Consider the following 27,651-nt stretch of genomic DNA (forward strand, 5'->3'; position numbering starts at 1 on the left):
TGCAGTTTATCTAAGAAGCGCACAGAAGCGTGTGCATCTTTTCCCCAAAATCAGGCATCGAAACTTTGTGTTACAGACCAACAAAGGGGCTTTATGGCCAAATCCCGCGGCTGATGTGGGGGCTGGGGTGACCCCTGGAGTGAGTGCGAATGGGGAGTGGGAACAGGGGGTGTGAACGGGCTTCTCCAGCACAAACTGGGCAGAGACGGCACTGGAGGAGCCGCGGGCAGGAGCTGGTGGGTCAGCGCGAGGTGGGCGCTGCTGGATCCTCCTCCTCCTCACACCCTCTGTCACTGCAGCCCCGTGGCTGAACTGGCTGACGGGAACACAGGAGGTTCCATTTAAATACGAGGAGAAACTTGTTCCTGGTGAGGGTGTCAGAGCCTGGCCCAGGCTGCCCAGGGGGTTGTGGAGTCTCCTTCTGTGCAGACATTCCAACCCGCCTGGACACCTTCCTGTGTAACCTCATCTGGGTGTTCCTGCTCTGGGGGGATTGCACTGGGTGAGCTTTCCAGGTCCCCTCAACCCCTCACATTCTGTGACCCGTAGCCTGGCAATAAATGAGCAAAAAAAGACGAGGAAGCAAGGAAAGTGAACGTGTTTTAGCCAGGAAACCTGCCACAAAACTGTCATCTACTGCTGATATTTTAGCGTTTCCGCGATGTCACTGTCCTCTCCCCCCGAGCACCGAATAAATGTGAGAGGGAACAGAGTTCATGGGCCGTGAATCTGACAACCCCGAGCGCGCCAAGGCCCCGGTTTCCCCTTCGCCATTCGCTTTGCTGACACCCCCGCGCCGAGCGCGGCTGCGGGACCTCCGCGCCGCAGGGGGGCGCGCCGGGGCGGGGCGGGGCGGGGCGGGGCGGGCCGGGCGGGCCGGGCGCAGCGGGCGCTGCCATGGACGCGCTGTGCCGGGCCGAGCCCCGGCCCCGCCGGCCCGCCGCCGCCTCCCCGCTGCCCTGGGCCCGCTTCTCCGCATGGCTCGACTGTGTCTGCGTGGTCACCTTCGACCTGGAGCTGGGACAGGCCATGGAGGTGCGGCCAGGGCCGGGGCTGTGAGCGGGTCTGGGCCGGGGAGTTCGTGGAGCCGGGGCCCGGGCGGCGCTGGCGCTGCGGAGAAGGGCCGGGCGGGGTGTGGGAGCAGCGGGCGCTGTGTGGGGCAGCGAGCGGGCAGGGGACGGTGGGGCTGAGCAGAGACGGGGGGGGATGGGGACAGGGCAGAGCTGGGGGAACGGAGGCTGGGAGCGGGCAGGGCTGGAGAACGGCCTGGGGAGCAGATGGGGCAGAACCAGCGACAGGGACAGGCAAGGGCTGTGGGGGGCTGGGCAGGACAGGGCCGGGCTCTGCAGGGCCGGGGGAACCAGGACAGCCGGGCTGGGGAGGGGGATGGAGCCAGGGGGGCGGGGGAGGCGGGGAGGGGCTGCACAGGAAGGGGTTACGGAGCCTGGTAGAATCACAGAATGTCAGGGGTTGAGGGGCCCTGGAAAGCTCACCCAGTGCAATCCCCCCATGGAGCAGGAACACCCAGCTGAGGTTACACAGGAAGGTGTCCAGGGGGTTGGAATGTCTGCACAGAAGGAGACTCCACAACCCCCTGGGCAGCCTGGGCCAGGCTCTGACACCCTCACCCCAACAAGTTGCTTCTCCTCTTTCAGTGGAACCTCCTGTGTTCCAGTTTGCACCCATTGCCCCTTGTCCTGTCCCTGGTTGTCACCAGCAGAGCCTGGCTCCATCCTCCTGACACTGCTCCTTTCCATCTTGATCCCCAGCAATGAGTCCCCCCTCAGTGTCCTCTTGTCCAGCTCCAGAGCCCCAGCTCCCTCAGCCTTTCCTCACACGGGAGATGCTCCACTCCCTGCAGCATCTTGGTGGCTGCGCTGGACTCTCTGCAGCAGTTCCCTGTCCTGCTGGAACTGAGGGGCCACAGCTGGACACAAGATTCCAGATGCGGGGGTGAACCTCACTCAGAAACACAGACCTGAGGTGTGGAGTCAGCAGGCGGCAGGAGGGGCTGAAGGGGGTGTCCCAGGCCAGGGAAGGAGTGGGGGAGCGCTGGGGCGATCAGGGGATGCAGTGGAGCGGGGGCTGAGGCGGCTCTGTCCTGACCTGCAGTGTCAGAGGCTTCTCAGGAGGTCTGAGGGGCTGTGGGGGTCACTGGGGGCCAGGGAGCGCGAACTGGGAGCGAAGGGGCTGGAATGCTTTTTCTCTATTCCCAGGCAGACCTCTGAAAGCGGGTTTGAAGGGAGTGTGATACCCAAGGCTTGTAACGTAACCGAGGGCAAGAGCTGGTTGGTGTTCTAAGAAAATGCAACATAAGGGGACCAGATATGTCTGGATAGTCCTGAACCAAAGGCGTTGTCTCGAGTTCCTTGATATTTGTTGTGTGATTGGGGAAAGGACTCCTCACTTTGCCTTTGTGGAGAGAGGTTAACGCTTTGCAGAGGGTCGAGGCTTTCAGTCTTTCAAGTGATGCTGAAGCTTCTGGAGGGAAGGGAGAGCGGCAGAGATCACGTTAGCCTGTTGCCCTTCAGTTTCCTTGAATACTGGACTATGTTTCTCTCCATGAAGCCCAAAAATATCTGCTGCAGAGCTAAGTTTCACATGCTCCGTAGTCTTTCCTGCAAAACCAGACCCGATATACCCTGCAAAGGATGTGAATACTGGGGTAATAATTAGCATTTACAATTTAATGCTTCATAGGTGTGTTTTAATATGTAGCTACAAAGGTGCTTTCTGACCAGTTTTACTACCTGTCTGGCATTATGAGGAGGGGACTTTGTGATCAAGGTGTGCACTAACATGGTTTGTTAATCCACGGAAAGGTTGGCTTTTTTTCTTCATTTTCTCCTTTGCCTGTAAGTATTGATGGGAAAATGTTTCTCATGTGACGTAAATGACCAAGAAGCCTGGGACCATCTCAGCATCTGGAGCCAACGATGCCAAGGCCACGCCATCGCGTCTCCTTTGGGTGCCCATTGTGAGTTTCTGTCTCTGCGCAAGGGTTTGGACAAGGAACGGGGTCTGTCCTGGCGAGACACCCGGGAGGAAGGCGAGTGGAGGAGAAGCTGTGTGCCAAACATCTTGTGTTCTGTTCTTCATGGGGCTGGGAAACCAAAAAGGCTCAAACTGTTGCTGTCTTACAAGGGAATTCCAAGTAAAATCATTTCAGAATTTTGGAAAAGTGTAAATGTCACTGTTGCCAGTAGTCAAACAGCATCATTATCTTCCTGCTAATTCCCTGTTTCCATCTGTTGCCTTGGTTGTTTGGATCCGGATCCTGAGGCTTGTCTCCAAGCAGGTTGATTTCTGCTGCCGGGAAGGGGCAGTTTTAGGATTTGGGCTCTCGACTGCGAGTTTCTGGGGTAAAAAATGCATCTGTGGCACCCAGCCCCGTGGCACTTCAGTCTTGGGGAGTCTGCACGGGCAGTTTGCCACGGACACTGCTGGATCGGTGTAGCTGCTGAGATTAGATCCCGCGAGAGCTCTCTGCGGTTTGTGCGCGTGTGTGTATCCCTCCAAAGGGTGATTTACGCACAGGGGCCGTTCGCACGCCCTGGGATTGCGCAGACTGACCGACACCTGGGGAAGCCCGCGCTGCCTTGTGCTCGCAGCACAGTGAGCCAGAGGAGGGAGAGCTCTGCCCTGAGCTTGCACCGCACTCCTGCGGCCTCACGTCAGTCAGCGTGTGAAGATGCGGCGTCCCGAGTGCCGTCCGAGCGCAGGATGTCCCGCAGCTCTGCTCGGAGTGCGTCTGTCCCTCAGGCTTCTCTGCCAAGCCCTCCTCGTCCTTTCCTGAAGATGTCTTTTTCCTGGCTTCCGGATTATTTCCAGATAAAGCGTCTCTTTTCTTCCCTTGCTGCCCAGACGTACGCAGAGGCCATGTTGGTGATCAGTGTGGGTTGTATGTCCTTGGTGCAGAAGGACAGAATTACCCCGGACCGAGGTGGCCTCTGTGACTGCAGCTTCACAGCCCAGAGCTCGTTCAGGGTGTCTGGCCGTTGCGTGACTTGTGTTCTGTGCGCTTGTCCTGCTGTGTAGATGTGCCATCGGCCTGACATTCAGCGAATGCCGCTCTGCTGTGATTTAAATACACGGTAGGAAAGGTGTTACAAAGGAAAACATAGGTTAATGCAGAAATGAGGTATAATTACTGTTTCTGACTCATCCACCAATTTACATTTCTTCAAATAGTCAACTACAGATGGCAAAACCACCAGGGAGAGAGAAGAAGTGTTTCTGAGCCTGTTCTCCCCGGCGAGCGGTCCATGTCCTGCGGGAGCTGCCCTCCCCACCGGCCGTTTGCCCTACAAATGCATCCTCCCGGCTCCGCAACGGCCCCGTGCACCACAGCATGGCTCCTCCCTGCCCGAGCCCTCCAAACACAGGCACTCTGTGGAGCTAGGTTACTTCAGAGTCACCAGAAGTCGTGTTCGGGGATGTGCTCCGTGTTGCTATGGCAGCAGCAGGAACTTGGCACCCTCACTGTTATCAACAGCGAAGCTTCAGTGCAAGGATTGGTTTTCAACAACATGTGTCAGCTCCGCGCTCGTTAATTCAGCATTGATGGGAGGGAGAGCTGCAGCGCAAGTTGTGACATGATTTAAGCCCTTTTGGGCTCCCTCTGAGATATCCAGGGGCTTTTACAAATAAAAAGTTCCTTATTATTTATGGACATTTGGCTTTTCAGACGTTCTAGTGACTAGGATTCTAACTGCTTTAGATTGGGTTTTTTAATCTTGGAAGTATTTTGTGACTTCACCCCTGCCCCAAACGCAGAAGTATGTGTCAGAGTGTTAAACTGAAGGGGAAGCAAAGATCACAGAATCGCAGAACAGTTTGTGCTGAAGGGACCGTCCCAGCCCCCCCAGCCCAGCCCCCCTGCCATGGGCAGGGACATCTCACCAGCTCAGGGTGCTCAGAGCCCGTCCAGCCTGGCCTGGGATGTCTCAGGGATGGTTCAGCCACCACCTCTCTGGGAACCTGGGCCAGGCTCTCACCACCCTCAGGGCAACAATTCCTTCCTCATGTCCGGCCTGAATCTCCCTCCTTTTGAGTAAAACCACCACCTCTTGTCCTGTCACAACAGGCCCCGCTCAAAAGTGTGTCCCCATCTTTCTTATGGGCCCTTTTCAGTCTGGAAAGGCCGCACTAAGGTCTCCCGGAGCTCCTGTTCTCCAGCTGAACAGCCCAGCTCTCTCACCTGTCCCAGCAGAGCTGTTCCAGCCTCGGGTCACTCCTGGGGCTCCTCTGGCTCCTCTCCAGCAGCTCCGTGTGTGTCCTGTGCTGAGGACCCAGAGCTGGACCAGCACTGCAGGGGGGTCTCAGCAGAGCGGGGCAGAGGGGCAGGATCCCCCAAACCTGCTGCCCACACTGCTGGTGACACAACCAGGACTCTGTTGGTTTCAGGGCTGCGAGTGCACATTGTTGGGTTATGTTGAGCTTCTCATCAACCAACACCCCCAAGTCCTTCTCCTCTGGGCCGCTCTCAACCCGTTCTCCACCCAGCCGGTATGTGTGATTGGAGTTGCCCCAACCCATGTGCAGGACCTTGCACTTGGCCTTGCTGAACATGTTGAGGTTTGCATGGTCCCAGGTCCCTTTGAGCTCAACCATCCAGCCAGTTCCTGATTCACGAGTGTCCCATCCATCAAATCCGTCTCTGGTTTGGAGGCAGGGATGTCGTGCGGGCCGTGTCAGATGCTTTGCACAGCTCCAGGCTGGTGCTGCAGAAGATCAGGCCTATTTTTCAAAACTGTGATAAGTGAATTTTTGCATCCATCTGTGTTTCTGTGCTCACACAGGAGCGTTTGGGCCCAATTTTTATTCTCAATTTTTTCCCCCGAATGCTGAGCACACGTCTCCAGGTGAAACATTCGCTTGGCGTACCTTGAAGTTGGACCCAGGCAGCAGCTGGGGGCCATCGGTGTCTGCTTCTGCTCTGACTGATTTGCAGAAAACCCCCTCAGAAGAGGCAGTAGGAGAATTAAAAGTCTGTCTTGACTCTTGAACTTGGGTTCCGATCATCAGCAAGCGTTGCAGAAAGCACGATGCTGGGAGATTCCCGAGCTTCCCGATGGATCAGCATCACACGTCTCAGTCTCTGTTCCTGCTCTGTCCATTACTACACAAGAACTAACAAAATAAATGTGTACATGATCATTAAATTGGTCATACCGACAAGAATTTATTCAGTCGCCTAATGCGAAAATGCAGCAAGCAGAGCCGCGTCTTCTCCCGCGGCGTCGCTGTAATTCATCGTTCACGCTGCAGCGTCGGAGGAGCTTTGGTTCCCTCCTCATGCCTCATGTGCTGCCTCATCGCCGTGGCTCCTCAGTGATCATTTTGCTCTTGTGTTTTTGCAGCTTTCATCTTCCAGAGAAGCTCTAAGCGAAGGCTAATCAGCCCCGTTTTCAATGTTCATTTGGCTCGCTGTCTGAGGCTGATGAGATGACCTTGCCAAGGAATCAGCGGGGAATTGTTGGAGCTCTCTCGCTGAGCTCCCAGCGCTGGCGCGGGGCCACCCTCGCTATTTATACCCGTGTCGGAGGAGCCGGGCGCTGAGCAGAGCCCCCAGTGCAGTCCCAGCTGACGCGGAGCCGCGGCGCTGCCCGCCGGCCGCACACAGCTCCCGTGGGCACCTCTCCATTTCTCCGGGCATTCAGCACCAGCTCCTTTCTTATTTAAAGCCACCCGCAATTTCTGCATTTCCCGAGCAGCGAGTGCTCAAAAGGCCATAGAGATCACTTGTCCAGATTTGTAAGCGTTTGGGTTTCTGTCCTCTGCCCAGTGACACATGAAACTCCTTATTGCTGGCGCTGTGTCATTTCCCACTTCTCAGGGTGGTGGTTTCTGTTGTAGATCTTGCCAGAGGATCTTGCAGTTCTGCCCTTGGCCCTGACCTGAGAACTTTTGCACTGAATTCCCTTTTATTGGATCGCCGTAAATGCAGGAGCAGCACCATCAGCGTTCGCAGAGCTCGGCTGTGAACCTGGAGTCCTCAGATGCTTTGACATTCTTGACCACGTCTCTTATCTGAAGTGCTGGCTGATAAATGGGGTGCGACGCGGTTCAGCTGTCACTGCTGTGCTGACCAAGCGTGAATCTCCCAGCCTGTGCCAGACCCACCTCTTTCTGTACCAAATAAACCTCAGCTTGTCTTTCTAACAACAGATCAAATCAGGGCAGCTAAACCAGAGCTCCAAATCCTGCCAGACTTCTCCCACTGCCCATTTTCTGCTTTTTGGTGACGGTGCCTGTAGCTGACAAGTCACTCAGGACTATTAAATAAGCATTTTCACCGTGGAGACAAGGCTCTATATCCAAGTGAGTGTCCATATAGCTCAATGTACATAGGATATGTTGTTTTCTGGTCTCTCCACACAGAACCTTTGTCCCGACCGCTGTCTCTTGGTTCTTGCTGCCCTCTTTCCGCGGTGGGCGCCGCGATCTCACCCTGCCTGGTCGTCCTCCCGCGGCTCTTCCTCCTGCACTCGTCGCCCCTCTGCAGAACTGCCTTTTCAAAGCCGTTCTTAGTCTGTCCCCACTGTTCTCTTCTCATTTAAAGGCTATGGAACCTGTTTCCACCTCTCAGCAACGCACGGCGCCAGCCTCGCTCGCTCCTTCGGGATATTTGGTGGGATTAGCAAATTGTAAGTGACTTTTTAGCAGGATTTAAAAAAATCAAAATAAAAAGTGACCCTCCGCCGAACAAAAATCAGAAATATACAAGTCAAAAACATTATTTTGGGCAACTTTTAAACTCGTATTTATGTGCAGAAATGAATATTAACACTTTCCAGGCGTGGAGTGAGTGTGCCAGCATCGTTTCAAGCGGCAGCGCAATAGGCCTGTTGTGCCTGCCCTGGAGCAAGCGGCTGTTTGCAGCCCAGGAACCACGCGGAGCCGGCGGCTGCGGGTCCCGGGCTGTTTGTTCACCGAGCCATCGACTCGCAACTGGAAACCCCAGTGAAATGAGGCCGTTTGGGCTGTCTCCAGATGCGCTGGGATAACTGCAGATTCTGCGCAGGTTCGGGGCGGTGGCTGTCGATGGATTTTGAATGGGTCCGTGGCTCTTGTAGGATGTATTACTTTGGGGAAAATAAGGCACTTAGTGTATGGAGGCGACGTTCACAGGTCTGTACAGAACTCAGGAGGGAACAGCGGTGTTAACTTACTGCCTCTCCTCTCTTTTGCAGTTGGTGTATCCTCATGACTTCAGGCTAACAGAGAAAGAGGTAATAACTATGTTTTTGCCCCCTGGTTTTAAAGATCCTGCACAGCACCAGGGGAGGTTTCTTACTGTGCCGTTTTCTTTGTTGCAGAAAACCAGTATCTGCTACTTGTCCTTCCCAGACTCCTACTCAGGTAGGTGGCGCCTGCCGGCCGTGCCGCGGCCCGCGGGACATGCCTCTGTTGGGAATGGGGTGCTGGCTGAAGGAGGGGGTCATCGCCTCGGTGCAGCGGGACCTATGGGCTGGATCTTCTACAACTGCAACATCCCCAAGGACCCGGCCCTTGGGTCACAACAAAGAGGCTTCTTGTCGTTTCAATTGCTTGCTGGCTATAGGATCCGCGATCTCGTGGGCGACGGGACAGTTTCCTGAGAACCTTATGCACTCATGCGTCACTGTGCCAATCAAATGTAAAACATCATCAGGAAGGGTGAATTCCCTACGGTTTGCAGCTGTCGACTGTCAGCATTTCTGTGTTTGTGAGTGAAGTGCTCGGTGAAGAGAAATAGATGGGGACAGGATGCTTTCACAGCAGAAGCATTCCCAAAGGTTTTATTTATAGATCAGAAGGGCAGCAATAAGAAATAAGCACATTAATTCATCCTAGTGCCTGTTTCTTTGAGACCGGGTCCTGACTGTTTGTTTTCTGCAGCTTTGCCCAGTTTGGTTTTAAGCGTTTTTAAGGATGTGCTTTCACTTGTTTCTCAGACACTCAGGCTAAATGTCCCTTTTATTAAAGTAGATTATTTACTAGTAGCAATTTCTTCACAACACACCGAGCAGCCTTTAGTCTGCTCCGGAGCAGAGTGGCTGCAGACAGTGGCCAGGACCCGCGTCCTCTCCCCCTCGCACCTTGCTGCGTTCAGCCTGGTTTTGCTCAGCGAGCTGAGCGTGTTCAGGTGTTTGCGCACTGCTGACAGCTTGCGCGCCCTCAGCCCCGCTCCTTCTGCCCGTCCGACCCGTGAGAACCCCGAGCACCTGCCGCTGCTGTGATTCCTGCGGCACGCAGCGCGCGTGGGGCGAGCGGCGCGGCGTGACCTGCGAGGTGAGGGTGCCGTGCCCATCTGGGTCATTTGCTGGAGCCATTGTGCGGGGGATTGTTGGTAAAATCAGCACTTGGATGGTCTCGGACTAAGGCTGTTTGTCGGTTTTTAGTGTGGTGGGTGAGAAGCGGTGGCTGCAGGTACTGGGGACGAACGGTACCGGCTGATGTCTGTGAGATTCCCAGCGGTGGCCTGGCCAGGTTCAGCCTAATGCCTCCGGTTCCTGTGTTCAGCTGCGTGTGCTTCCCGTCTTGCACTGTTTTTTGGGGGTTTCTTTATGCTGTTACTCTCCATTTTCAGTTTTGGATTTTCTTGTAAATCAGCACTGCTGATGATGTCAGCATCTCCGATTTAGCCACTTTCCGTCTCTCTCTTGACTGGAACTCCTCCCTAAGCGTTTGCGATCTCCTCTGTCCCAGGTGGCCTGGGGGACACTCAGTTCAGCTTCTGCCTGCGCCAGTCGGGGGGCCAGAGGACCCCGCACTACGAGGATGGTGGCGAGTACAACAGAGAAGCGCCGCTGACGCTGCAGGTCAGTCGCCTCCTGTGCGCTGCTCAGAGCTGCTGAGCAAACCTCGGTGCCGTTGTCTTAAAAGCCAAATGTACTTACGGTTGTTTTTCTCTGCAGGAAATACTCATTTTCTCTGGCTGTGGGACTAGTCAGAAAAGGGGAGAGCTCTCAGCACAGGGGCTTATTGCCACGTTAATACTTTGTAGAGGGCCGTGTTGAGAATCTCAGCTACTCCGAGAGACAGAACTGAGTCCGGGGGACCTCAGATTAGAACAGTGGTCATGTCTTCCTACAGCAAAAAGATGACGGTGGGACACAGGTGACATCCAGCAGAGTGCACGGCGACCTGTGCAGGTTTCCATGAGACGAGAATCTCCTTGTCCATGGCAAATCAGATGGTTACCTCTTCTGAGGGGTACCAGTTCTTTTCATTTGTTGCAGGACCTGTGTGTCTAACACCAGCCAGAATAACTGGCATGCCGCAGACCCACACTTCTGCTCGCTGTACACGGGCTGGTTTAACCAAACCCCAGCACTAATATCAGGAGTGGCCGTTAGCTGTGGTTTTTCCATCAGTGAACTGTCTGTTTCACACAGAGGAGGGATGTGCTGAGCACTGTCGCTTCTTTTAACTGAGCAGATGGCCATCGGATCAGCTTGTCCTCTTCTGCTTTCTCCTTCGATGCGATGCTTCCTGCGCATGTGCCTTTTTAACACGTTGCGATCTTTTTGTGATCTGCAGTCCAGGAATGGGGTGCTGGTCTGAGAGCGAGTAGGAGGATGTTTTCTTCCTGAATTCTGGTCTAGGGATTTCTCAGCTTACACATGGTCTTTACTGCTTTGTAGCGATCGGATGCTGCCTCGCAGATTCACCTGGCTTTAAAGAAGTAAGGGAAGTAGAACTGCCAAAGTACTGGATTCTGTTGTGGAAAAATAATATTTGGGAAGAGAAAGGTGACGTGACTTAAACTGTGGGGCTTCTAAAAATGACGTTAGGGATGGTGTTTGTGTCCAGCACTGCCAACTGTCCTTCCTGCCGGGCGTCTGTGGGAACGCAGGAGGCTCAGCATGTTTGAAATGGTTGCTGGGGGCTTGTATTGCATCCCTTAGTTGTCATGGGTGCTGTGAAGGAAGCACCACTCAGCTTTGTGCTTCATCCTGGGCAAAGTTTGGCTGGGACTGCTGTAAACGCCCGGCTAAAGGGGAATGGATCGGGGATGGCAGAGGACATCTCTCAGGTTAGCCTGGAGCTGGCAAAGCAAACTGGCACTTGGAGCCCATCTGTGGCAGTGGGGGATGCCTGGGTGAGCTCAGGGGCTTGACTTAGCTGCTCCTGTTAGTGGAAACCTCAATTAACCCTTTAGCAGATGGCCCTGAAGGTAGAACCATAGAATTGTAGTATAGTTTAGGTTAAAAGGACCTTCCCAGCCCCCCAGTCCCCCTGCCATGACAGGGACATCTGTACCAGCTCAGGGTGCTCAGACCCCGTCCAGCCTGGCCTGGGATGTCTCCAGGGATGGTTCAGCCACCACCTCTCTGGGAACCTGGGCCAGGTTCTCACCACCCTCAGAGACAACTATTTCTTCCTCATATCTGTCCTGAATGTCCCTCCTTTAGTTTCAAACCATCACCCCTTGTCCTGTCACAACAGGCCCTGCTCAAAAGTCTGTCCCCATCTTTCTTATGGGCCCCTTTTAAATCCAGAAAGGCTGCACTAAGGTCTCCTGGAGCTCCTGTTCTCCAGCTGAACAGCCCAGCTCTCTCACCTGTCCCCAGCAGAGCTGTTCCAGCCTCGGGTCATTCCTGGGGCTGCTCTGGCCCCTCTCCAGCAGGTCCTGTGCTGAGGACCCAGAGCTGGACCAGCACCGCAGGGGGGTCTCTGCTGCAGAGAGGGACCGGTGGGAGGTGCTACCCGGAGCCTGGAGTTGTGTGTGAGTTCAGCTGTATCTCCTCTCCATCTGCCTGTTTGCTAAACTCTGGCAGCCAGCTGAGCGCGGTGACGTTGGTGGAGCGGCGGGAGGGCTGTCGCTGTGTCCCAGCAGGAGTGGCGTTGGCTTTTGGTTGGGCTGGAGGGTTTGGCGCCAGCAGCAGCGCGTTTCTCGCTAACAGTGCCGTCGTCTCTCTTGCAGCGGGAGGCAGCTCATTACTTCGGCTACGTGTACTTCAGGCAAGTCAAGGACAGCTCCATGAAGAGAGGTTATTTTCAGAAGGTGAGTGCTGAAACCAGATAGCTTGCTACTCCTGACTGGTCCGCAGCTGTGAAAAGGCACCTGTCCCCAGCAGTAAACCAGCACCGCTTCCTACGTGACACCCACGGTGTTTCTGCAGGAAACAGCAAAGGTCACGGCCAACGGCAATCTGGGGAAAGTGTAATTCCAAACAACCCGGGATGCGGTTGCCATGGTGCGCTCATCACATGAGCAGTGACCTGCTGTCTGAATCATGAGGTATTCAAACATTTGCTTCAGGACGTGCTCCGGTGCGGCAGCCAGCGAGGGGATGTGTTCAGTATTGCACCCCGTGCTCGTTAGGCCTTAACCCCACTCCCGTAATTGCTTTAATCTTTCTTCTTCAGCAGCCGTCTGGGGATGGGGCTCCTGCTGGGCCGATGGCTTCCAACAGCAGCACCGCCAGTGCTGGTACCGCACCAGCCTCGTCTTGCCACACATTCCATGAGACAGACGCTGCGAAGAGAATACAAACTGCCTGTTTATTTCAGCACAACAATGCACAGGGCTTTGTGTTATTCAGACAGATGGGTGTGCTGCCCGAGAGCGGAATCTCAGGCTGCTTCCAGAAAGGGAAAATACTTCCATCCTAAGTCCATTTTCCTCTTTGGGTCCGTGGAATGACTCTTTCAGTAGTTTTTTCTCACATGAGGGGTTAAAATGCCATCCTCTCAAACAAGTTCACTTTGGACATACGGTTTTTAAAGAGGAACACTTCATTGCAGATCACCTGGGGACCCTGCTGGGAGATGGGGCTGCCGTTCCATCCCATTCTCTTCTCCATCTCTAGGCAGTGACATAGAGGTTCTTTCAGAGAGAAATGCTAATACAGAAATTAGTTCTTCATCTCCACTAAAGCAGTGGATTGATAACCCCAAAAACTGGAGGATTAGGGAAACTGGCCAAGATGGGGACCTGCTGAGCAGTTTTCATACGAGGCTGAAGCGCTTGCTCGGTGCTGGACGGACACAGCAGTGGGCATGCTGAATTCCTCAGCCAAGTACATTGTCACCCTTGGATGCTTTTTATTTCCAATGGCAAAGTTTTGTGTTGGAAATGAGGTATTTAAATGACTATTGCAGAGATTTTCACTTAATCAGCATAGTAATGAACACCCCCCATGGGGCTGAGGTGGAAAAGTTGTAAAAAACAGTGATATATTTCCCAAAGAAGTGTTAAAAAGAAGTCAAAACAATAACAAAAAAAGGCATTGCTGGAAACAAATTACCGTTATTTCAAGTTACTCTGTTTCAGTTGTCCGCTCCTTTGCGCTTCTCCACCTGCAATAGTTGCTTTGGTCACTTCGACCCTATTGGCAGTTTAGTTTAATTCTTCCTCCAGATGCTGGTTTGCTGGGTCCAACCTCACCCTATGAGCTGCAGGGTAGGACCTGCCAGCTTGCTGGCTCATGTAACACAAATCCCCTCCCCTGTGTGGACACCCGGGCTCTCCCGCAGCCTCACAGCTCAACAGCAAGAATTCCACCCCTCAAAGTGCTGCTTTTGAGCTCTTTCACGTTCTTCATGTCGTTTTTTCAAGTATCGCCCTCTAGTAAGCAGTGTGAGTATAAGCAGTGTGAGAAACTATCATGTTGGGGCTCTCTGACTCCTAAATGTGCCTTTTTTTCAGTCTTTGGTGCTGGTGTCGCGGCTTCCGTACGTGAACTTGTTCCAGTCGTTGCTGCAGCTGATCGCTCCGGAATACTTTGACAAGCTGGAGCCGTGCCTGGAGGCAGGTGAGCGCTCGCACCCGCGCAGGGCTCCGGGGCCGAAACCTCACAGAGGCTTTATCAGGAGGTTCCTGACAGGCAGCTGAAATAACCCAAATGAGTTCCTTCTGGAACAAACTCCAGCAGGGAGAAACTTTCAGCCAAGTGGTTGGCTTGCCAAAATTATAAACAGCTGTAAAGGATGCGGTAATGGGAAGTGTCTGATAGCATTAATAGACGACACTGTCAGTTTTGCGTACAATGTATTCCCAGAGAGGGGAAAAAACTGCTCATGCTCCATCTCTGTCTAGATCTTTATTGCACTGTTCAGCTGAATCATGGTTTATCAATGGATAACGCACAGTGCGGTGCTGCAGCTGTCAGACCTAAACCTGCACAATTATTTGACGTAGTGCTTGTTTGTAACTAGCCAGGGGGACACGTGAACTAGGAACGAGTGATCATTAGGTGGGCAGAACTCACAGACCACTGGGATGAGCTGTGTCAGCCTTGGATTAAACTGTTTCCTGTGTCTCTGCACTAGAAACAAGTGATAATTAAATAGGCAGAACTCACAGGAGCAGCGGGATGAGCTGCATTGGCCTCTGCATTAACTGTTTTCTTTCCGTGTCCCTGCAGTGTGCAATGAGATCGATCAGTGGCCGCCGCCTGTGCCAGGACAGACTCTGAACCTCCCGGTGATGGGAGTTGTCATTCAGGTACGTGTTGGTGATGATCCGTACTCAGCAGGAGACTGAGGGAGGTGGGACATGGATTCCCTTTTCCTCTGCATGCTAAAGTTGCTGTTTACTCTAGATTGTTTCCTTTATTCCTAACCTCTGTACAATTAGAATGGGTAACGGGGGAAACTTTCTCTCGTGCGTGGTTGTTAGGGAAGAAAGCAAAGTGTGTGCCCATGCTCACCGATCCAGCCCCTGGATAATCTGTTCTTATCTGTAATGCAGGTGCGGATCCCTTCGCGGGTGGATAAGCCAGGATCAAGCCCAGTGAAGCAGTTCAATCAGGAGGTGAGCTGGGCGCGGCGGGACGCGAGGCAGTGCCGAGCAGGATCTCGAGCGCTGCGGACGAGGGGGCAGCAGAGCTGGAGCGCTTTGAGCCTCATCCTGCTTGAGGCCACTGCGGCCTGGGATTAGTGGTTCCCCCTGCCCATCTGGTTCGAACTGCACCCTCTCCTGCCTCTGTCTTTCAAAGCAGGACTCTCTGCACAGAATTTGTGCTTCTAGTCGTGTGTGTGCATTGTTCTCACAGTTCTTGTTCGTCCTGCCCTGCCTGGGAATTCATACCTAGGTGGGTCTCCACGAGACGCTGCCTTAGTCTTGTGTGGTGGTTTGCAGAATTTGCTGGCTGCGCATCTTTACAGCTTTTATCTAGACTGGACTTTTTATTCTGGTTTATTTGATCTTTTCTCTTGGGCTTTCCTTTGAATAATGTTGTCATATTTCACAACTTTTGAACCCATATTACCAACGCTTCTTGGCTCTGTACCTTAAGCTCTGCCTTGCACCAGAGGAAACTAGAAAATAAAGGAGCGGATGTGGGAGGTCTTTCACATCTTGAAAAGAAGGGATTCTTGGCTTTCTTCTAGCAAAGGAAATTCATTTGCACCTTGACTATTAATCCAGATCTGGTCCTGGCTCACGCCTCTGTTAACCTTGTTCTTGTCTTCTCGTGCTGCTTGTGGAGGGAGCTGCTTGGTGATGAAGTGGTGAGTTTAGGTGGCGTTTCAGTCAGGATGCTTTCATTACTAACAGTCTTGGCTTTGTTTGCTTGTTTGTGTTCTTCCTCATTTAGAATCTGTTACCAGCCCCAATGGTTCTCCCCAGTATTCACGAACTGGATCTTTTCAGGTGAGAGCCACTGTCCTTGCAGCCTTCCCATCTCCATCTGCTGTCCCCTCTCCCTGCTCGGAGTATCCTAGAAATGACAGGCTTAATGAATCAGAAATTGCTGCTTTGCAGGGAGTCACTGGGCTTGCAGAGCTTGCGCGGTGTTTAAACCTGTGCGCGCTGCCCGTAACACAACCCGCTGCATCCTGTGGTTCTTTTGCTGAGCCAAACTTTTCAGCATTATAGGTGCTCTTCTAATAGAAATCTGCTCTAATCCACATGCTACATACTTTGCCACATACTTTGCTAGGATGAAAAAGCCTGCTGAGAGCAATGTCATCAGCAGGTTGCTTTACATTGCTGAAAGCGTTTCCTTTAAATATGTATAAAATGGTTGAGAACAGCAGGTGTGAAGACACGTGGGGTTACTGTTGTGGGGTGCTAAACGTCAATCCTAGATTGCAAACTCCCTGATAGAAGCGCATCAGGATAGGTGTACATGCGATAATTGTGTCTGCTCTGCCCTGGGCTGCAGTTCTGAGCTCGGCTGGTTGTTCTTCCCCTCGCTCACAGGTGTTTCCAGCCAGTGCTGATTCACGTCCAGATGCTGTGGGAGCTGATGTTACTGGGAGAGCCGATGGTTGTCATGGCACCGTCCCCTACGGTTTCTTCAGAAATGGTTCTGGCCCTTACCAGGTAACGCCTTCAAATTCCGAGATACGGGTAAGGGTAACGAATTCTGGTGGTATTTCACATCCCCTCTGCTGCGGAGTCGGCTGCGTTGGGTTGTTTGCCTGGGAAAGCCTGTAAGACAAATCCCATGGCAAGAGAGTCTTCCGTGTATTCCAGCGATGGTAGAGAGGAGTAAAAGTGAATGTCCCGTGTTTGGAGACCCGAGGGTTCATAGCCCTGAAGAACGTTGTCTCACCAGCTTCCAACTGGACTTTAGCCAAAAGAAAATTAAAATCCCGGAACTCCTGCACCTCTGGGAGGACAAAACGCTGCTCTGGGACATAAACCTGACACAAACACACCCTCCTCCTCTGCGAAGTCTATATGGCAACTGTTGTGTGTGTCGTTACAGCTGCCTCGCTCCTCTGCGGTACTGCTGTGACTACCGGCCCTACTTCACCATTCATGACAGTGAATTTAAAGAGTACACCACCAGGACACAGGCCCCGTAAGTAGCCCGGAGCCCCTTGCTGCACACGTGCCGCTGTCTGTGCGGAGGAAACCCCACGGTTAACATCACGCTGCTTTTTTCTTTCCCCTCTTTCTAGGCCAAACATTGTTGTGGGAGTCACAAACCCTTTCTTTATCAAAACCCTCCAGCACTGGCCGCACATTCTTCGGGTTGGGGAGCTCCGAATGTCAGGTGAGGGTGCAACCAAAGTCCTGTGGTGCTGCTCAGCCTCGTGAGAGGTTAGACGTGATTTTACACGTCCTCACTCCTGTGAGAGCTGAGAAGCCAAAGGGAAGGCTGGACTGACTTGGGCGATGTGCAGGATGAGCACCAGCAATGGTGAACGCAAACTGCTGAGAGGAGAACTCACTGCAGTGTTTGTCTGAAGCGTTAAGAGAAGGAGAAGTTCTTCCTGGGCAGGGAAGAGAAAGTTCCATAGAGAACAAGAAAGACATGGAGAGACAAACTCCAATTATTACCTATGAAGCCAAGAAAGGTTGAGGCGTTGCTTTTTTGCGATGCCTCCTTAACAGGTTCCCGTTCCAAAATGTCAGCAGGGAAGTGAGCGGGTGAGAAGGCTCATGTCAGGGCTGAGTTAAGGGAGGACATGACTGAAAATGTACAGGTGTAGGACCGGATGTTCTTGAGTGTGAAGTCTCTGGTGTGCGTGCAGTGGCCGTGAGGGCAGATTCAGAGCCTGAGCTCATCATTTGGTGTCATTCCACAGGAGACCTGCCCAAGCAAGTCAAGGTGAAGAAGCTAGCGAAACTAAGAACTCTAGACACAAAACCAGGTGAGACCTTTTAGCAGCCATTTAGTTTTATTTGCCCTTCCACGCAGGGGATTTTCCAGGCTTTGCAGGCACGTGAATGTTGCATATGTTATTCTTTGTACCTCAGTAAATCCACATTCTGGTGTTCTCTTCGCACGCTTGATCTGCTCCACGGCAGTGGCATTCCCCACCTAATACAGAAAAACTGTACATTTCTATTCTGAGCTTGAAAAGGCCAATATAAATTAATTGAATAAGTTATTTTAGTGTTGGGAGAACAGCTGCTTCGTTTTCTTGCTTTTATGTTATATATCATACCTGCTTGATAGATGTGCTGGAAGTCAAGGGAACTTGCTTAGATACAGGTGCCTGCCGCTTAGCACGCTGCTCACCGCAGGCATGGCCCTAAGCTGGCTCCAGTAAGTTGTGTCACCGTAAGCGCAGCATCAGAAGGTCCTTGAGATAGTTCAGTGTCCTTTAATCCTGCTGTGAGCAATTCTGTAATTTTGAAATTATTTTTAATACCTTTTTTAATTATCCACCCACAGCTGCCAGCGTTTGTGCTGGGAATTTCAGGTCTTATCCCCACGCTATATAATAGCGCCTCCTCCAGATACCAGGGCCAAGATTTGTTTCTAACCTCTGCTTTTTTTCCTGTTTGTTCGTTTGTTCTTCAATCTAGGAATCTATACGTCTTATAAAACATTCCTTCACAAAGACAAAACCCTGATAAAAAGATTACTGAAGGTAAGCAGTTGCTGCCGTCCTGCATCCTCTGTGCTGTGGTGGGCAAACTGTGCTAACAGCTTGGCTTAGACAGACAAAACTCTCCACGAGGAACAGACTTTTTACAGTGTGTAATGATTTGGTCAAGTATACTTGGACATGTTTATCATGCCAGTTTTAAAATGTTTCACTTGATATTATGGAGTAAATGCTGGCACTGATGATGACCTAATTGAGAACAAGCCTTATTACCAAAAGAGTCTAAAAAACCAGATTGCATGTAGTGAAATGTGAGTGCTATGTTTAACCAGAGAGTGGAATATGTATTTTTGGGCGGTACAGCGTTCCAGACTACTCTGGCCTGGTCACTTACAGCTGTAGCGTTTGCAAATTCCGCGTCTGTCCGCACCACAGAGGGTTGTGGACGCTGCTTGTGCTTGCAGGGCATCCAGCGGAAGCGCCCGTCCGAAGTGCAGAGCGCCCTTCTGCGGCGGCACCTCCTGGAGCTCACCCAGAGCTTCATCATTCCCCTGGTGAGTTGAGCGGGGACGCGTCCGGGTGTCACAGGGGGAGACCAACAGATGCTGGAGTGACAAGTTGGCACTTGCCCTCTTTTAATTGCTGGTGGCTGAGCAGCTGTAATGGATTCAGAATGTGGCACTTGGTAGAGATGTTTTACTCCGTGGAAAAGAACTAAATGTCTCTTGAATACAAATTCCAGTAATTAGCATAAAAGTCTGCAGGTTGGATATTTATAGAATCATCACAGGATGGTTTGGGTTGGAAGGGACCTTAAAGTTCATCTAATTCCAGCTCCCTGCCATGGGCAGGGACATCTGCAGCAGCTCAGGGTGCTCAGACCCCGTCCAGCCTGGCCTGGGATGTCTCAGGGATGGTTCAGCCACCACCTCTCTGGGAACCTGGGCCAGGCTCTCGCCACCCTCAGGGCAACAATTCCTTCCTCCAACAATCCTTCCTGGATCTCCCTCCTTTAGTTTAAGACCATCACCCCTTGTTCTGTCGCTACCTGCCCTTTTAAAAGTCCCTCTCCAGCTTTTTTTATCAGTCCCTTTAGGTGCTGGAGGCCGCACTAAGGTCTCCTGGAGCTCCTGTTCTCCAGCTGAACAGCCCAGCTCTCTCTCCTGTCCCCAGCAGAGCTGTTCCAGCCTCGGGTCATTGCTGGGGCTGCTCTGGCCCCTCTCCAGCAGGTCCGTGTGTGTCCTGTGCTGAGGACCCAGAGCTGGACCAGCACTGCAGGGGGGTCTCAGCAGAGCGGGGCAGAGGGGCAGGATCCCCCAAACCTGCTGCCCACGCTGCTGGTGACACAGCCAGGACTCTGTTGGTTTCCAGGCTCTAAGCGCATGTTACTGGGTCCTGTTGAGCTTCTCATCAACCATCATCCCCAAGCCCTCTCCTGGGGCTGCTCCCCATCCCTGCATCCCCAGCCTGGGCTGACACTGGGGGTTGCCCTGACCCAGGTGCAGGACCTTGCACTTGGCCTTCTTGAACGTCCTGAGGTTTGCTCAGTCCCACCTCTCCAGCCCGTGCAGGTCCCCCTGGATGGATCCCTTCCCTCCAGCATGTCAAACACACCACACAACTTGGAGTCACTGGCAAATATGCTGAGAGTGCCCTTGATCCCACTGTCCATGTCACCAGCAAAGATGTTAAACAGTGCTGGTGTGTACCGACCCCTGGGGAACGGCACTTGCACTGGTCTCGCTGGGACATGGAGCCATTGACCACAACTCTTTGAGTGCGACCACCCAGCCAGTTCCTCATCCGCCAAGTGCTCCATCCATCAAATCCACGTCTCTCCGATTTAGAGACAGGGATGTGAGGCAGGACAATGTCAGGTGCTCTGCACAGCTCCAGCTAGATGACACTGGTTGCTGTTCCCTTATCCCCCAGTGCTGTAACCCCATCATAGGAAGCCACCACATTTGTCAGGCACTGTTTGACCTCAGTGAAGCTGTGTTGGCCGTCACCAACCACCTCCTCATTTTCCAGATGCCACACTGTGCATAAAGACAGAATGTTGTTTACTGCAACGTAGGAATAGCTATTCCTGGTTATTTAATTCTAATGCCAACTCTTTGCTCTTTCCAACAGCAAATAAATAGGGAGGGACAGGAGTCCAAAACATTCCTCTTCCTCTCTGAGGCTGGAATCAAACGCCCTGTGGGTGGAAAACCCTCCCTCTGGCGCTGGGAAGCTTTGCTGTCACACTCGGGAGCTCTGTCCACGTGGTGATCACCACCCCAAGGCAGAGTTTACAAGCACTTTCCTTAAGGCATCCCTGTCTAGTCGCGCTAGAAAGCTGCTGGTGCTCTTTTGGTGACTGTCCCGCTGGCCAAGTTGGGCTCCTCCACTTTGTTTCCTCCGTCCTCTTAGGAGGTGGCAGCTGGGAGGGCAGAGCATCTGCTCACATCCCAGCCCCTCCAGCTGCTTCTTGCAGCACAGTTCTGTGACCTAAACCTGCTGCGAAACAAGCTGGAACGCTTAGACTGGTGTAAAATCACAGTATCACAGTATCACAGTATGTTTGGGACTGGAAAAGCAGAGAGTAGGAGGCTGTTGATTGTGCCTGCGATGTACTGGAGGAAAGCATCACACTCAGTGACCGCGCAAAAGGCTCCTCAGTTGTTGTAACTTTGGTTTATTGTACTATTTTTGTTTCTTTCTAGGAGCATTATATTGCAAGCCTGATGCCCCTGCAGAGAGCCATTACCCCGTGGAAGGTATGTTCAGCTTTCCTGTGACTGCAGGGACTGGGAATAGTTGTGCCATATGCTGATCACATATTCTGATCCTCTGCGTGAACTTTCCTCATTGAAGGAAGAAGGTTGTTACTCAGTAAATACAAAAAAAGTTTGAAAGCACCATTGGGACAGATGCTGCCTGTTTGCAGTAAGCTCAGCTATTGTGAATTTCATTTGAATTTTACTAGCAAGGCTGGTTAAGGTGTTCACAGACTTTTGGTTCTCATAGTTATTGAGTCTGCCTCGTGCAGCCTGTTCCTTTGTAAATACAGAACCCATTTTCCCCTGGTTTCTTTTGGGTGCTGTGTAATATGGTCCTTCTGTTGTGCAGAATCCTCCCCAGATTCGTCCTTTCCGTCAGGAAGATTTCATGAAGACCCTGGAGCACGCTGGTCCCCAGCTCACCTGTGTGCTTAAGGGGGACTGGTTGGGCCTCTACAGGTAAGAGTTTGGTAATTACTTCTCTTATCCCCTTAACAGCTGGTGCAGCTTATAATGAACATCACATTCTGGTAGAACTGGGAGGAAAAATGGAATTCCAGGGCAGAGACTGCCCACCTGAAAAACTTATACCTATGAAGAACTGGTTAATTAATAATAGTCTGGAAGAGGAAATAATAGAATCATAGAATTATTTTGCTTGGAAAAATCTTTCAATCTCACTGAGTCCAACCGTTACCCCACCCCTGGCACTGCCCCGAGTCCTGAGAACCTCATCTCCATGTCTGCAACTGCCTGAAAGGAGCTTGGAGCCAGGGGGGTCGGGCTCTGCTCCCCAGGAACAAGCGCCAGGAGCAGAGGAAACGGCCTCAAGTTGCGCCAGGGGAGGTTGAGGTTGGATGTGGGAACAATTTCTTCCCCAAAGGGCTGTGGGGCATTGAACAGGCTGCCCAGGGCAGTACTGGAGTCACCATCCCTGGAGGGCTGGACAGACGGACATGAGGTTCTCAGGACATGAGGCAGGGACAGGGTTTAACAGTTGGACTCCATGTTCTCAAAGGTCTTTTCCAACCAAACCGATTGTCCCACTCTCAGTGTCACCTCTCTTTCTGCAGGCGCTTCTTCAAGTCTCCCAACTTCGATGGCTGGTATCGCCAGAGGCACAAGGAGATGACCCAGAAGCTGGAGGCCCTGCACTTGGAGGCCATCTGCGAAGCGGTACGCGCCAGCTGCACGTGGCAAAACCAACACCAGACTTGCCAGGCCTGATGCCTGGGAGCTGAGATCTCTGCTGCCCTGGGCGATGGTTGTCACATCTCAGCCCTGCGTTGATAGGTGGGGACAGAGCTTTGTGCCCTCGGGAATCACAGCTCTGCCCCATGTCCGTGCACGGGGAAAACGGCACATGTGGCGGACAGGAACATGAGCACCTCAGCTCCCCAGCTTTGTCAGCCCATGCAGGTCCTGCTCCTGCAGCTTTTATCAGCTACTTTTCATTCCTCCAGCCATTCCAAGCCAACAGAGTGCCAGACAAAGCGTCACCTGCTGCTGGCTCCCCTAACGCCTAATGAAAATAGGAGTTGCAGTGGCTGCTGCTACAATTTATTCACCTGAGCCGCTGCTGCCTGGTCCCAGGAGCTCTGACATCCAGCCCAGGTGTATCTTCAGCTGCAGCGCTCGCTGTGCTGTTCAGCGGTGCAGATCCTCCAGCGCACTGTGGGGAATGCCAAAGCTGCCTCCTTTTGTATCTGTAACAGGCCTGATTCTGGCAAATCGATGTAAATTGTGAGCACAGCACAAGGTTCCCGGTGCCAACTGGAGGGCAGCCCAGCACTGCCCGTGTGTTACTGCGGCTTGCCTCGGCTCCCCTTGCAGGCAGGAGCTGGGTGCTGGCATGGGCAGAATGGGGAGAGCTCCACCTTGCTCGTTTAAGCTCAAGCGCAGCGAGCAGAGTTGTGAAAGGGGATGAGAAACCTCCTCCTTGCTTTTATTTCAGGCTTTGCTTAGGGGTGTCTCTTTGGGAAAGGCTTCTGTAAAGAAGAAATGTCCCTGAAGAAAGCTGTTCTCTTTCTTTAGAACATCGTGGCCTGGATGAAGGACAAGTCTGAGGTGGAGATTGTAGACCTGGTGCTAAAACTTCGTGAGAAGCTGGTAAGTTCTGCTCCCTCATTCCTATGGATCTGTGTCGCTGTGGCAGGGAGAGACCAGGCACAGGGATCGCACTTGTTGCTTAGAAGACTTTGCCCTTGCTCCCCAATTTGAAGAACTGGCAAACAGGGCAGTCACGAAACCTTAGTGTTTGCATAGAAAAGGATTCAAAGTTCTGACTCTTTTCATCTCCCCGAGGCTCAGGTGACAGGTTCCTCTCTGTTGTCTTGTACCCTGAAGTAAAGAGACAACGTGAAGTTTGTTCCATCAAAGGCAAAGAGAACTTGGGAGCGATATGAACGTCCTCTGTCTCCCTGCAGGTCAGAGCCCGGTGCCAGCACCTGCCCGTGAAGGAGGAGACGCTGCAGCGCGTGGGTCTGTACATCGAGACCATCATCGGGTCCTTGCCGGAGGATCTCCAGGCCGTGCTGCACCACCACTGAGCGCAGCCCGCGGGCGGTGGAGAAGGAAGCGCCTCACCCTGCTCCGAGCTCTGGGCAGCTGCAGTTGCGTCTGGAAAGGAAGGTTCTTCACGATGCAGCCGGCGTGCCCTGGTCTGGACCTCGCTCACAACCGCGCGTGGGTTTGAGCACACGTGGGTCAGAACTGTGGCCGAAATGGGGAACCATGTGCACTATTCTCTGTCTAGTCCTGCTTTGAGGAGCCGGGTTAGGGGACTGTAAAGGACAAAGTGTTCCCTGGGTGGCCGCTGGTGGGTCAGGACGCGGCAGCCGGGCTACTGAAAGCGTGGGGTGGGCTGTGCAAAACGTGAGCTGCCCGTCTATTCACGTCCATCTTCGTCTAGTGCTTGGGCGCTCAAAATGTCTGTGTCACCGTCCTGCCTGGAAGAAGCGGGACCAGCGCTGTAGGGGGAGTTGTTTCCCGGGGAGCTCCTGTTGATAACAGGAGGGATGTTGGTCCCCCACACACAAACGATGTGAAAAAATAGCCACGGCCCATTCAGCAGCCTGACTCACGCTGCAAGAGCCTCCGCGGGGCGGGAGTGGGAGGACGAATTGCTGGATGTGGAATGCTGTTGTTGTTTCCCCAAGGCAGAGACAGAAGAAGGGGCTGGTGCCTCTGCAGGGAGCAGAGCTCTCCGGAGATCGCGGCGGGGTGCTGTGCGAACGGCAGTAGCTGCTGGAGCTGCGCAGAGAGGAGCTGGCCTCCAAATGTCATTTATTCTGCTTGAAAAATCAAGTTTGCGTGCTCTAATAACGTACGAGGGAGCTGGAGCTCTGCCTTGGGCCATGAGGCATCTAATGCGATCAGCCCACTCACTGATAAAACATGTTGGAGAACCTGATTGTTGCAGCTGGTGTCACCCGGCCAGGAGCTGGCGGGAGGCGTGGGTCCCGCTGGGCGCTCGCCCTGCGCTGGGGGCGGTGGGAGCAACATCTCCAGCCCCCACCAAGCTTGTTCCCACCACATCCCAGCTTCCAGCTTGGCCATTCCGCTCCCATTCACCCCTTGGGAGAGACACGCCTGGGAGACGCGGGGCTGAGCGCAGGGAGGACGCGGGGCTGAGCGCAGGAAGGATGTGGGGCTGAGCGCAGGGAGGGCTTGGGGCTGAGCGCAGGGAGGACGCGGGGCTGAGCGCAGGGAGGACGCGGGGCTGAGCGCAGGGAGGGCTCGGGGCTGAGCGCAGGGAGGACGCGGGGCTGAGCGCAGGGAGGACGCGGGGCTGAGCGCAGGGAGGACGCGGGGCTGAGCGCAGGGAGGACGCGGGGCTGAGCGCAGGGAGGGCTCGGGGCTGAGCGCAGGGAGGACGCGGGGCTGAGCGCAGGGAGGATGTGGGGCTGAGCGCAGGGAGGATGTGGGGCTGAGCGCAGGGAGGGCTCGGGGCTGAGCGCAGGGAGGATGTGGGGCTGAGCGCAGGGAGGACGCGGGGCTGAGCGCAGGGAGGGCTCGGGGCTGAGCGCAGGGAGGACGCGGGGCTGAGCGCAGGGAGGGCTCGGGGCTGAGCGCAGGGAGGGCTCGGGGCTCTGCCTGCGCCTCTGCGGCCGTTTCCTCTGCCTGAGAGCGGATCCGCCCGCTGCCGCGGCATCCCCAGCGGTCCCTGTGCCGGGAGGGACACTGTGCTGTGTCCCCATCCCAGGATGGACACTGTGCTGTGTCCCCAGCGGTCCCTGTGCCAGGATGGACACTGTGCTGTGTCTCTGTCCCAGGATGGACACTGTGCTGTGTCCCCATCCCAGGATGGACACTGTGCTGTGTCCCCAGCAGTCCCTGTCCCAGGATGGACACTGTGCTGTGTCCCTGTCCCAGGATGGACACTGTGCTGTGTCCCCAGCGGTCCCTGTGCCAGGATGGACACTGTGCTGTGTCCCTGTCCCAGGATGGACACTGTGCTGTGTCCCCAGCGGTCTCTGTGCTGGGATGGACACTGTGCTGTGTCCCCACCAGTCCCTGTCCCAGGATGGATGCTGTGCTGTGTCCCTGTCCCAGGATGGACGCTGTGCTGTGTCCCTAGCTGTCCCTGTCCCAGGATGGACACTGTGCTGTGTCCCTGTCCCAGGATGGATGCTGTGCTGTGTCCCTGTGCCAGGATGGACGCTGTGCTGTGTCCCCAGCTGTCCCTGTGCCAGGATGGACACTGTGCTGTGTTCCCACCAGTCCCTGTCCCAGGATGGACACTGTGCTGTGTCCCCAGCAGTCCCTGTCCCAGGATGGACACTGTGCTGTGTCCCCCGCTGTCCCTGTCCCAGGATGGACACTGTGCTGTCCCCCACTGTCCCTGCCTGTTGCTGCCCCGGGGCTGGGGAGGTGACTGAGGCTCAGGTGGCCGAACCCTTCCTGCCTTTCCCCCGCTGCCAGCCGGGCCGTGCGGGGCAGCGGGAGGTGCTGGTGTCCCTGTCCCGCTCCCTGGGGCAGCCCTGCGGTCTGTGTACAGGGCTCAGGGGGCAGAGCTCTGTGTAGAGCTCATCTCTGCAGCTCCTCAGGGGGCCGAAGCACTAACGTATGCTAGAAAATAGGAGTTAAAAAAAAAACCCAAAAAAGCAGCCAAGCTGTGTTGTGTTTTCGAGCGTTGGGCGGTTTATGGGGTGAGGCCGGGGTTTCTCACAGAGGTGCTGTGGAGCTCGCTCGCTCCTGGTCCTCAGTCTCCATTAGACATCAGCATGAGGCTCCTCTCCCTTTAGGGGATGTCACTGTAGGGTTCGGTGACCCCAGCGCGGCTGCTGCTGCACGTCCCTCTGCCCCACGCTGGGGGTCCTGTGGGGATGTCCTGGGACCTGCTGCCCCCCAGCCCCTTGGGCAGACAATCCCCTTAGGGAGCATCCCATAGAATCGTTTTAGACATCCAGCATTAATCTCCCTCCCTTGGTTTCAAACCATCACCCCTTGTCCTGTCACAACAGGCCCAGCTCAAAAGTCTGTCCCCTGCTTTCTTCTCAGCCCCTTTTAAGCACAGAAAGGCCGCTCTGGGGTCTCCCCGGAGCTCCTGTTCTCCAGCTGAACAGCCCAGCTCTCAGCAGCAAAGCCCAGGAGCGCCCCAGCCTCGAGACCTTTATTCGCAAGGACCGCGTCCCCAGCCCCACAGAGGAATTTGGGTTGTTCACCAGCACAAAGTGTAACCCCGAAACAAAACCAAACACGTAACCCCGAAACAAAACCAAACGCAACAGAAAGAACCACCTCCCCAGGGATGGTCCCAGTCAACGTGCAGTTGCTGGAAGCTCTCGGCGTTGTCACACTGTCTGTGCCACCAGCCTCGTCCCACGGCACCCGAGCGCTCCTGAGCCTGCGGAGCCGAGCGGTTCATGGTGCAGAATGGGGACGTGCCCCTGCCAGGGCTCCTGTCCCATCACCCGCAGTCCAGCCCCCACGCAGCGGCCACACGTGCTTTGGTTCTGCGCAGTGCAGGTGGTGGGATGTTGGGGGCTTTGGGGGTCCCACCAGGGTAGCCCCCACCGTTGTGGGAACCATGCCCAGGCACGAGGGCCGAATCCAGAGAGATCGTGCCCGGCTATGGAGGGGGGTGTGAAAAGGTCCCATTGAGGCTTTGGGCAGGCTGGGGGGACCGGGACGAGGTGGCAGCTTAGGGGACAGTCCCCAGGGACTCGTCATAGAAAGGCTGGAGGCCGCGGCGGGGCTGCGGGGACGGCGTCTCACCCGCCGCCTCCTGACGGAAGTTCTGCCGCAGCCACCCGTACACTAGGCTGTGCAGGAAGCCCTGGAGAGGGACGGTCAGGGCCTGTGGGGGAGCAGGGTGAGCACCACCTGAGCATCGTCTGAGCAGCACCTGAGCATCGTCTGAGCAACACCTGAGCATCGTCTGAGCAACACCTGAGCATCGTCTGAGCATCGCCCGAGCAACACCTGAGCATCGCCCGAGCACCACCTGAGCATCGCCCGAGCATCACCTGAGCATCACCCGAGCAACACCTGAGCATCGCCCGAGCACCACCTGAGCATCGCCCGAGCATCACCTGAGCATCGCCCGAGCACCACCTGAGCATCGCCCGAGCACCACCTGAGCATCGCCCGATCAACACCTGAGCATCGCCCGAGCACCACCTGAGCATCGCCCGAGCAACACCTGAGCATCGCC

General features: G+C 54.3%; 1 protein-coding gene across 3 annotated transcripts; it reads left to right on the top strand.

Annotated features, from left to right (window-relative positions):
• Window positions 1-868: 868 nt before the first annotated feature.
• On the top strand, window positions 869-24,424 carry DENND6B (DENN domain containing 6B). Of its 3 annotated transcripts, none has more exons than XM_080358679.1 (20): window positions 869-1,035; window positions 8,196-8,234; window positions 8,322-8,364; window positions 9,694-9,806; window positions 11,915-11,995; window positions 13,643-13,748; window positions 14,361-14,440; window positions 14,687-14,749; window positions 15,534-15,589; window positions 16,142-16,264; window positions 16,653-16,748; window positions 16,849-16,943; window positions 17,479-17,544; window positions 18,206-18,270; window positions 18,693-18,782; window positions 20,937-20,990; window positions 21,343-21,452; window positions 22,067-22,169; window positions 23,028-23,102; window positions 23,420-24,424. In XM_080358679.1, the coding sequence occupies exons 1-20, from the start codon at window positions 898-900 to the stop codon at window positions 23,540-23,542; spliced, it is 1,719 nt and encodes a 572-aa protein (XP_080214805.1). In that variant the 5' UTR covers window positions 869-897; the 3' UTR covers window positions 23,543-24,424. The 3 variants fall into 3 exon arrangements, with proteins under 3 accessions (XP_080214805.1, XP_080214803.1, XP_080214804.1); XM_080358677.1 differs by lacking the exon at window positions 869-1,035 and adding an exon at window positions 8,019-8,061; XM_080358678.1 differs by lacking the exons at window positions 869-1,035; window positions 8,196-8,234; window positions 8,322-8,364; window positions 9,694-9,806 and adding an exon at window positions 10,639-10,739.
• The last annotated feature ends 3,227 nt before the right edge of the window (window positions 24,425-27,651 follow it).

The sequence above is a fragment of the Nesoenas mayeri genome (assembly GCF_963082525.1).
Source record: "Nesoenas mayeri genome assembly, chromosome: 1".
In the NCBI taxonomy this organism is placed as follows: Eukaryota; Metazoa; Chordata; class Aves; order Columbiformes; family Columbidae; genus Nesoenas; species Nesoenas mayeri.

What these genes read in the sequence shown, in the direction of transcription:
- DENND6B (XM_080358679.1), top strand. Translation starts at nt 898, where the DNA reads ATGGACGCGCTGTGCCGGGCCGAGCCCCGGCCCCGCCGGCCCGCCGCC. An exon ending in TCAGGCTAACAGAGAAAGAG is followed by an intron (nt 8,235 to 8,321) that starts GTAATAACTATG and finishes TCTTTGTTGCAG; the next exon opens with AAAACCAGTATCTGCTACTT. An exon ending in TGATAAAAAGATTACTGAAG is followed by an intron (nt 18,271 to 18,692) that starts GTAAGCAGTTGC and finishes TTGTGCTTGCAG; the next exon opens with GGCATCCAGCGGAAGCGCCC.